Source organism: Leucoraja erinacea, chromosome 7 (genome assembly GCF_028641065.1).
Source record: "Leucoraja erinacea ecotype New England chromosome 7, Leri_hhj_1, whole genome shotgun sequence".
Classification (NCBI taxonomy): domain Eukaryota; kingdom Metazoa; phylum Chordata; class Chondrichthyes; order Rajiformes; family Rajidae; genus Leucoraja; species Leucoraja erinaceus.
Window position 1 is genome coordinate 33,607,170 of NC_073383.1, and position 11,593 is coordinate 33,618,762.

The window sequence follows — 11,593 nt, forward strand, 5'->3', positions numbered from 1 at the left end:
AATATTCTGTTGACACAAAAGGTTGCAGATGCTGGAATCTGGAGCAAAAACTACTGTTGGAGGATCTGGCTCCATATAATGTTTAATTATTTCTTAAACATCACCTATCTGTAGATAATGCATAGAATACATATTTTCAGAATGACAGTTAATGTTCATACAATTAGTTATATGTTTCACATGCCATCATTATTCATTACTTAATCCTGTGCTGTAAATGTCTATGTTCCTATGATATTATCTGGTAATTAAGAGATACTTTCATGTTGGGTTTATCAGAAAGACTGCTCGAGAACCTTGAGCGTTACTTGGCTTTACAAATTGTGTTGCGTTATGTATAACACAAAACACTTGCCATTGAACTTAACAAATACATTTTGTGAAAAAAATTCCAAACTGAGTAAAATTCTTCTCAATCCCAAAGTCCAAATAGTTAAAGTAATGTAATGTATTGTAGTAAAGCTAATGCTGATTTAACAACTTTGACAGGCCCTGTTAATAAAAACAAATCTCCCGAAATCCATTCAATTATTTTGCTGATTTAAACCAAGCTAAACCTGCTCGTGTCCCTAGCATTCCAGTGGTAAAAAACTTCCCATTTGTGATTCCAGTTGCAACTCCTGGAAAATATATATGTGTGGATTTAAGTAAGACAGGGATGTGCTTTGTCTGATCTCTGTGTACCAGCTCTGTGTATCCGCTTTGAGGTATTTACAAGTCTACAATCACTCTGAGTCATCCTGCTCTTTAGCACTTGATATTTCCATAATATATTTTTAAATCAAGAGGAAGGGAGGGGTCAAGGAAATAAAATTGCCCGAGGGATTATGCATTTTTTTTTAAATTTCTCACAAGAGTAATTTAGAAGTGTACAGTTGCATTGCTTTATGATTTTACATGTTAAAACTGATGTCAGCCCTTTTATTTCCAGGTCTTTTGTTGATTCCCGTGTTAGCACAATATATGGTGGCACAAATGAAATAATGAAAGAGCTTATTGCTCGAGGAATTTTAAATGACTGATGCCTGGTGCAGTTTTGAGCTGAATGCTGATTTGTGCCAACAGGACCTCCAGATTCTGAAAAAAATATTTGTTCCTATATATTACTTTTATTCAATAAAACAAAATCTATATCTATTTCTGATTTATTCAGAGATGAGAAATTTGGATATTGAACCCAATAGCTTGCTTATTCCTGTTTTGCTTTTTATATGCACAAAACAACTGAAGTTTGAATGCAAAATCAGTATTTCCCATTTACTTTTTGTTTATTTGCTCTTTGTGAAACTGTTAGCAACAACCAGGCTTGTTGATAGTTTCAAGAGCCCCACTGAGTTGTTCCCATTTGTTTTACCATTCTGATTGAACTGCTAAGCAGCTAAATGTATTAAAATTAAAATATTCTGGAACTTTTAACAATTTCCCACTGAATTATCTTCAATTTTGTAATTCTTTGAGTTTTGTGTGCATTTAATGACACTAGTGGACACTATTCTGATCAAACTGCTACAGAGTTCTCAGAACTGATTGTTTTCTTAAAAACAACTTGATAAATTGGGTTTAGAAATGCTTTGCGTTTGAGTAAAGAAGGACATTTCATGGTGCAATCATCATTTTAAATAATTTGTTTGTGTAAATTTTTGTAAATTGTTGTAATTTGAAAATTCTCCAAGAACTGTACAGTGATTCTATAACTAGAATTTTCCTTATCATAATCTTAAATTACTGTCCTCTTCACCCGAGATTATGCTGCATCTGCTCTGAAAATCCTTCAGGTGTTTTTTAGACCATAAAACATAGGCCGAATGGCCTAATTCTGTTCCTATCGAGTCTGTTCACCATTCGATCATGGCTGATCTATTTTGCCCACACAACCCCATTCACCTGCCTTCTCCCCATAACCCTTGATGCCCTTACTAATCAAAACCTATCAATCACTGCTTTAAATATAACCAATGCCTTGGCCTCCATACTCGTCACTTCTACAGATTTACCACCCTCTGGCCAAAGAAATTCCTGCTCATCTCCATTCTAAAGGTTTATTCTGAGGCTTTTATTCTGAGGCTGGTATTGTTATAATACTATATTATGTTTTATGTAGTATTATACACTGTATAAAACTATGTTTTATAAATTATTGTTGTTAATTACATTTCATTCTTCTAACTTCCTGTGAGGATCGACAATTTTCAATCTCATTTGATATGTCAATATCCTAATTGCTTGAATCACTGTAGTGGACATGTGCGGCTCTGTCACTTTGTCAAGCACATCCTTCCCATCAGTGCCCCAAAGCCCTATACTGTTGTACTGACCCCATTACCTTAGCATTTCCTTGCAATTTTGACACGCACTTACTTTCCTACCAAGCTTTGCATCTTAAAATACGGAAATTTGTACATCTGAAACCCTTCGTCCATTTCATTAATGAACATCATAAATTGCTGAGTAAGTCAGCCAGTGGTAAAATTATATTATACATTCCAGCTGTTTTTAACCAGTCACTAATCATAATACACTTAACCTCATGGGATTCTATTTTGTGTAATGGCCTTCCAGATTCTATCTTATTGACTGAATCCACTGGTTCTTCTTATTGACAAGTTAGAATCTCACAACCTCGACCCTTAAGGACATCTCCAGCTGTAAAAAAAAAACAGGTAATCAATTTGAATTGCTTTTTAAAGTGTTAACTATATGCTTTGATTTCAATAAACACTTATTGAAAAAGTTGTACATTCGTTCCTTAACTATGGTTGGCCTGATTAGTAAAAGGCATTCAGATTTTAAGTCTATGCAGTATTCTTAATATAAATTAAGATTGATTACATAACTTAATTGGAGAACTAATCCAAGGAGAATTTTATGGATAATCTTTTACCCATTTCAATTTCCTTGACATTTCTTGATATGTTGAAAATTAAAACCATGAATGTATTAGAAAAGTTGACTGAATTTAATTAGGTAAGTCACTAGGACAGGATGGGATGTATCATTGAATTTTATGGGAAATATATTCTTTGGATAAGCCAATGGACTTGACAGTGGTGAATGTTAGTCCTTTGTTCAATAAATGGAATAAGGATAAACCCAACTACTACAGGCCAGTCAGTTTAACCTTGGTAGTCGGAAGCTTTTATACTTTATATAACTTATAAAATGTTTTATAAACCTCTGTGAGATTATTACTCAGCCTGCTGTATTCCAAAGAAAATAACCCACCCTATCCACTCTCTCTATAACTCAAGCCTTCAATCTCAGCTACATACTTAGTCATACACACCGATCAATATGCCCATTTACACTAATTCCTCCTGTCTTTGCTTGGCCCATAACCCTCTAAACCTGTCCTTTCCATGTACTTGTCCAATTGTCTCTTAAATGAAATGCTATGATAGTGCCTGCCTCAACTACCTCCCCCGGCAGCTTATTTCATATACCCACCACCCTTTGTGTAAAAAAAGTTACCTTTCCAGTTCCCATGAAATCTTCCCCCACCCCCCTCACCTTAGACCAGGGGCCTCCAAACCTTTCAGCATGAGGGCCACATTATATATTTGTAAAAAATAAAGAAATGTCAGTTTTATAAATTTAATGAACTCAATAAGGAACTTAAGTAAAACAAATGGGAGAAATTCAAAACAGAACTAGTTCAACCACTCACCCATCCACCCGCTCACCCTCCTGCTCGCCCACACGCTCGCCCACCCTCACTCACACTCACTCACTCACACTCACTCACACTCACTCACAGGCCGCTGTCACTGACCTTCACGGTCTTCCCGGGGCCACCGATACTGCTGCAGCCAACCCGTTTCTCTACTCCACCAACGACTCCACCGACCCACCGACCCTCGCCAGACCAGCGGGCCAGAGTCGTCACCGCACCAGAGTTTCAGGCTCAGCACCAGGCCCACAACCTCCACGATGCAGATTGTACATGGTCTGACTGCTGGGTCCTCGTGCTCTTCCCCTCCTACAGGGAACCTCATTAGTGATGGGTCTTCCCCTTGCCCCTCTTTTAACCAGGTTACCCCGACCACACACCCGCTAATTAAAATTCCACTATGTTTATTTTTTGCTTTTTTTTTTACAGAGGTGCCGGAACGACGCTCCAGTGAGCTCCGGCAGCAGCTACCACAGAACCCGTTAATAGCCCGCCACACAGAACATGTTAAGAGCTTGCTGCAGGCCAGATAAAATCTCGTGGCGGACCGGATGTGGCCCAAGGGCCATAGTTTGGAGACCTTGCCATAGATCTATCTCCCCTGATTCTCAATTCCCCTGCCTTGGACAAAAGAGATGCATATACCCGATCTATTCCTCTCAAGGTTTTGTAGACCTCTACAAGTTCACCACTCATCCTCCTGTGCTGCAAGGAATTAAGTCCTTGCCTGCTGAACCTCTCCCCATAGCTCAGACTCTCGAGTCCTGGCAACATCCTTGTAAATCTTCTCTGCACCTTTTCCAGTTTGACAATTTCATATCTATAACACGGTGACCAAAACTGATCACAATAGTCAAAATGTGGCCTCACACAACTGTAACATGACCTCCCAATTTCTATACTTAACACTCTGACTGATGAAGGCAAATATGCCGAAAGCCTTTTTGACCACCCTTTCTATCTGTGATGCCACTTTAAAGGAACTATGTACCTCTACTCTGCAACGCTCCCCAGAGCCCTACTATTCATGGGTCCTGCCCTTGTTAGACTTCCCAAAATGCAACACCTCACATTTCTCTGTATTAAATTCCATCAACCATTCCTCAGCCCACCTGGCCAACTGATCAAAATCCTGCTACAATTTTCGATGACCATCTTCATATATATGTATATTTTATCATTCAGAATATTCCCTCGTAACTTTCTGACCACAGATGTTAGGCTTACTGGCCTGTAATTCCCAGGCTTTTCCCCTTGTGAATATTTTCTGCACCTTTTCTAGCTTAATAACATCTATCACTAGGTGACCACAATAGTCCAAGTGCAGTCTCACCAACATTTTGTACAACTGTGACATGACATCCCAACTCATGTAATCAGGACCCTGAACAATGAAGGCAAGCTTGCCAAATACCTTCATCACCATCCTGACTACCTGTGTTACTACTTTCAGGGAAAGGTTTGTCATTACATCCCCACTTCATACTCCATTCCTCCAGCAATAACTGCAACCATCTTAATGCAAGGAGTATTTTACCTTTGACACCTATCAAGAATCAACAGGTATGTGTGGCTAATATTTCCTCTCCAACTGCAACATTTGTAACTTCTAACAGCTGGATTCATGATTTAAATTGTGGCTCTCTGATTTACCAACTCTGGCCATGCATTTGCTACAATGCTGCCTTGTCACCACGAGAATTATTCAGCTTTCTGCTGCATACTTGGACCAAGATTGTGATGAGGTTTGGAACCAATTTGCTCTGGTGATTCTCAAACTAGGCATCAATGACGATTCCCTGATCAAAGATCAATAACCTGAAACAATAACATTGTTTCTAAATCCACAGATGCTGCCTGATCTGCTGAGTACTTCCAGCATTTTCTGTTTCTACTCTAGATTTCTAGTTTTCTGCTTTTAGGTTGGTGGCCATTGAGAGAACTGTCACTTTGGCAGTTTCATTACTTTGCTGAGCATTGAAGGATAATTGATTGGCACTCATTTAAAGTAATTTACAGGGTTTTTACATAGAAACCACTGGTATGGATCACGGAAATGAAGCAGAATCCCTTGACTTTGGAACTGCTAAGTTAATTGTCAAAAAGATTTTTTTTGAAGGTATCTTTGACAGTTTAATGAATTGTTTTGTGGAGAACAAATTGCCTCAAGTGCATCATTTTAGAAGTGGTTTTTCCATTGATTATATGGAAGGAAGATAATGTTTGATAAGTCTTTATTTGGAAGTAGGATGCTTTAAAATGTTTAGACTTGCATTCACCCTGAATTATTGTTGGAAGTTATAAACCATGCTGTTGGGAAGGGAAATAACAGCCAGACATAGACATTCCTGTTACATTTTGATAAGTGGTAACTCCCTGCCAGAAGTGCACGTGTTGGTGTTGAAGGACAAGATCAGACACTTCTACATTGACCCTGTGCGCAGACAGCCAGCCAGCATTTGCTCACTTGAATATTTGGCTCAAGGTCTGAGGCACTGGAGGGTAACCAGCAAAGATACTAGAGGATAATTTAGTATCTTTGGTAACCAGTGACTCTGCAGTCAGCACCGTCAGCAAATGATGAAAATTAGTGCGGCACAATAGCCTGGGTTTTGGTGCTAACTGGCATGTGTGTAAATGATTCTCATTAAGCTGCCAGTGAGATGATTATGGAAAGTGTGATGAAAGGCTCAAAAATGGAGTTGTCAGCTAATCATACAGGACCCGGAACGGCAGGGTCTCTTTAGGTTTAGAAGGTCATGTGGGTGTATGGGAAGCATGAAATAACAATCTGCAGCACTGGCTGTCGGAGGTCACGTAGAGCACCCGGCCAAGGAGAACAATTGCAGCAAGAGATCTTAGAGAGAATGTAAAAATCACGCAGCAACGAGGAGAGCTGCTGTGGTGAGCTCGGCAACCTGAACACAGCCAGATACCTGGCCATCGCTAGCAGTGAGAAAGAACCATTGCACCCGACTGGAGAGAGGGAAGGGCTGGAGATAGATCAATGGAGCTGCTGGGTGCACGCGAGGGCCTGGAGCAATCCTGTAAAGAGAGAGACCGGTGGAATAGCCTAATACAGAGCAAGACTCCAGCAGAGTGACCTTGTGATGGAAGGGCTCGAACAGAAGGTGAACTTGCCACAAGGCTCTCGGCACTCGTATGTCCAGTCGAGGCCATTGAGGGAGTGCAGTGAAGGAACGTGCTGTCTAAACTGTTTAGAGAGTTTATTTGCTGTACTACTAATTTATTACTTGGGGTTTAGTATTGTTTTTATGGTTACCGCTGTTTGAAAAATACACCTTGTACATACACATGTACAAACATGTTTTCATGTATTGATCTGAATCTTTAGTACCTGCTTTACATCTCGTTAAAGAAAGCTCCCCCGCATTCCGTTGAGATTGAGGTAGATTGGATGATGCAAACATGTGCTATATTGTGATTACAATTACTCTCTGAATTACTAATTCAGGCCACTGAATGCATAACCAAACTGGACTGAAGCATCAATGCAAGTGAGTCCGTTCAAATTCGTCTCGTGGACAATGCAAAACTGATCTATGATGTGGGTACAGCAACACATCACACACTACAAGACCTCTGTATCTTTATAGAATGTCCATCGCTTTATCTTTTACATTAAACTTCATCTGTCTGAAGAAGGATCTCGACCCAAAACGTTACCAGAAATGCTGCCTGTCCTGTTGAGTTACTGCAGCTTTTTGTATTCATATCTATATAACTAAAAGTCTTTGTCATGTTTGTGCCCACGATGTGTCAATCTGTTTTTCCTATCTTCTTCCAAATGCTATTCCACAGCCTTTCCATTTTCACACATCATTCTCACGTTTTTCCCGTTGTGGCGATAAACATCTTCCCGTCGCATTCCAAACTATATTTCCGAAGTTATTAATCCTTGAAATTTTAAAAATAACCCCAAAAACTCACCGATTATGGGAGGAAAAAAAAATCAGAGTGACGTCACAATGCACTCGCAAGGCAGGACGGGACAATCCGGGAGGGAGGGACACTTCAGCGCTCGCGGTGAACGAGAAGTGGCGGTGGCTGCTGGCGCCCGACGCCTGCTTCGTACCTGGTGAGGAGGGTGATGCCCCGAGCTGAGCCCGGGCTGGAGCCGAGCCTGGTGCTGGAGCTGGAGTGAGGGCTGAGTCCAGGGCTTGGGATGGGGCCGTGACAGGGCCCGAGAAAGAAGCTGCTGCTGGAACCAAGGACGAGCCTGGGTCCAGGGTCAGAGATGAGCTCGGAGATGAAGTCGGGGCCTGGACTGGAGTCTACTGCCAGGGCCGGGCCAAGTACGAGGACCAGGCCGAGATCCGTGCCCTGGTGCTGCTCTGCGACCTGGGTAGGTGCTGGGGCAGGGAATGGGAGGAGGATGAGGGAAATGAGGAGGGTGTTGGGGAGGGGTGGAGGAGGGAGATGGTGTGTGGAGAGGGGAAAGATCCTGGGGAGGTGAGGAGACGGGTGATTGAGGGAAAGGAGGGGGTACGGAGGGTAGTTGCCACATCTACCATCCCTCTCTACCCCCTCCCTATCTACCCTCACTCCCACCCTCCCTACCCCATCTCTCTCCTCCCGCACTTTGTTTTATACTCTTCCAATTGCTTGAATTATGCATTATTTTGCCTATTATGTACTTTATCTTAAAACTTGTGAAGATCTCAAATCAAATAATGTGGTGAAATGCCCAGCTGGTGGTAACGTGGGGTTAACAATGCAACTTTTTTTATATAGATGTGCTTGCTGTCCACTTAAGCTTTATTGGCTGGGGATGAATGGGTCAATCAGCCCTTTCCACCAGTAATGAATAATTTAAAGGCTCCCTCAGCTCTGTGGAAAAGACATACACATGAGGGCATTTTAGGTTTAGTTGGTAAGTGACAATTAAACTTATAGTTTGTTTTTGTGAGTAAATGCATAGTAATGTAGCTGTACTGCTGCTTTATGCTGCATGAACTTCATAGGCATTTCATTTGCATGAGCAGTCCTTGATCTTCCTTCATTAAAACATTTAACAACAAGTATTTTGTACATATTTTGTTACTGAGTAAATTGTAAAATATAGTTATTTTGTAAGTGAGCAGAATGTTATCAGGAGTCTGTACTGCCTTTGGTCTTGTGCAGTCAAATATATTTCCTCAAAAACAGTAGATTCTTGTGAATTTTTCTGCCAAGGTCAGTGTGCTTGATCAAAGAGCAGTGGGATTGAATTAATGTCTGAAATATGTATCGGTTTGAAGGGCAACTGAATTGCATAGAGAAGTCCAGAACTGAGCTTAGACACTGTTATCCCAACTAGCTTACAACCCTGGAATTCTTCCAGATTATGCCCAGAAATTCTTGCCATTGCTGTTCCACCGTCATTCCTGCTAGGATCCCTTTCCAGTCTACCTTGGCCAGCTCCCCTCGCATGCCTTCGCAGTCCACCACCGGCACTCCCAAGTCCTTTGGGGAGATTTACTCTTCACCCTCAAGACAGTAAATTTGTGGACAAGTTATAAAAACATTGTCACATGTTTTTAGGTGACTCAACACATATTAACACCTGTCCAAATCCTCTCTAGGTATTGTCACGTCAGAGCTGCAGATTTTATGATGCTGTGGTCTGCAGATTGTTTCCCAACATGCATATGTTTAGTTTTGAATGATTGTAGATTATAAAATATTATTGTGGGGGGTAAATCCCTTTTTTTAATTAACTCAGTATGAAAAGGATCAATAATCCAGATGGTGCTCGCACATGCTCTTGTGAATCTGTATCCTGCCAGCCTCATTACTTTGGAGCACTTCAGGAACAAGTTCATGTATAAAACTAATTTCTGCTCCACAAAAGGGAGAGTTTATCTCTTAAATAAGTAAGTTGTCAGAGATTTGTTCTCAATTTTCAAGTAATACATCTGGGCATGTAACATGTGCTGAAAATTGCTAGGTTTCCCTTCCAATTTTAAAATCCTCTATTCTGTGTTGGCAATTCAGTATTTCCCTTTAGGTTACCATCCTTCAGGAAGAACGACAAGCATTTGAACCCTCCCTTTCAACCTCCTCCAAATAATGAAAAACCTTCTACCTTAATGCGTTGGTTTTCGTAATTGTCACGAAACAAAGAGACTCGGGTTTTACTGATGGAGGGAGAGTTTGATGCAAAGGTATGAAAGGAATTAATGTTCATTGGGTTGTAGAAAATGTTATTCTCATAGTTCACTGATGTAATGCTTGTGACATAAATATTGCCTGAAGGAAACAAAGCATCAGGAAAGTGGGATGTTTTTAAAAGTGTGCTGACAAGAGTCAGCTGCCTTGGCACGTCCCTGTTAGAGCGAAGGCCAAGGCAGGAAAACGTAAGGAAGCATGAAGACAATAGGTGCAGGTGTCAGCCCTTTGAGCCAGCCATTCACTGTGATCATGGCTGATCATGCACAATCAATACCCCATTCCTGCCTGCTCCCCAAATCCCCTGACTCCACCAATATGCCATTTGCTTTCTTCACTGCCTGCTGTACCTGCATGCTTACTTTCAGTGACTGATGAACAAGGACCCCCAGATCTCGTTGTACTTCCCCTTTTCCCAACTTGACACCATTCAGATAATAATCTGCCTTCCTGTTTTTGCCATCAAAGTGGATAACCTCACATTTATCCACATTAAACTACATCGGCCCACTCACCCAACCTGTCCAAGCCACCCTGCATCCTCCTCAGTTCACACTGCCACCCTGATTTGTGTCACTGCAAATTTGCTAATGTTACTTTTAATCCCTTCATCTAAATCATTAATGTATATTGTAAATAGCTTGTTGTCCTCTCCTATGTAAGGTTCTCCACATATGGCCTGAGGAAACTTTCTTGAATATATTTTACAAATTCTATGCTGTCTAAGCCCTTGGTACTAAGATAGTCCCAGTCCATATTGGGAAAGTTAAAATCCCCAACCAAGCCAACCTTATTAGTCTTGCCAAAGCAATCTCCTGGCATATTTTCTCTACTAATTCCCATTGACTATCCCTCTGAAAAATAAAAGGAACCAAGCTAATTGGTCCAAAGACTACAAGAATTTAAATGGAAGAATGTAAGTAGCTTTTGCTCAGGAAGGTGGTGTTTGTGCAGTACCACAGGTGAGCAAATACTTCCCACTCCAGTTTATTTCCCTGTTGTAATCATGACATAGCTTAATCATCCAGGATATAGTAATCACTGCATTTGTGAAGGAGATAATTTTGACTTTGAGCATCTAGATGGGGCAGCATAGTGTGGCTCAGCAGGTAGTGTTTACACCTGAATCATGAGGCTGTGAGGAGACATGTTAATCATGGTGCTATTGGACTATGGACCATGGACTATGTTCAAAATGGCGGCGCCTCGCGGCAGCAGCCTCTACAGTACATCTGTCTTTTTTTAATTTTTGTCCTGTTGCGTGTATAGTTTGGTTGCAGTTTATATATTGTTTTTAGCTGTGTATATGTGGGGTGGGGGGGAAAACTTTTAAATCTCTTCCCTGTACAGGTGACCTGACCGTTTCCCTGTCGGGTCTCCGTTGTCGTTGGGGCTTAGCACCGTGGAGCGGCCTCCAACTGGAACGACCTGGGGGCTCCAGTCGCGGAGCCTGCGGACCTACCATCGTGGAGCTGGCCGGCTTCGGAGTGTGGAGAGCGGCTGTGACCCGACTCTGGAGCTTCGGAGGCTCCAGCCGCAGGCCCGGTGGACGGTGACATCGGGAGCTCGTGGGTCCCTGGTGGGAGACTGCTTTACGTAGCTCCCGCCCGAATTGTGGGGTTGAAAACGACCCGGAGCAGGCCTTACATCGCCCGCCGGGGCTTTAACATCGGGAGAAGAATGGAAAACGGGGGAGAGACAATGACTTTGCCTTCCATCATAGTGAGGAGGCGATTCACTGTGATGGATGTTTAT

The 11,593-nt window shown here is 41.7% G+C and overlaps 1 protein-coding gene across 1 annotated transcript in view; it reads left to right on the forward strand.

The window, feature by feature from the left end:
• acadl (acyl-CoA dehydrogenase long chain) overlaps positions 1–3,705 on the forward strand; it is a 44,612-nt gene extending 40,907 nt beyond the window's left edge. Inside the window, 1 exon segment of the mRNA XM_055638184.1 lies at positions 932–3,705. Coding sequence (XP_055494159.1) covers positions 932–1,022 — 91 coding nt within the window. The 3' untranslated portion in view covers positions 1,023–3,705.
• The last annotated feature ends 7,888 nt before the right edge of the window (positions 3,706–11,593 follow it).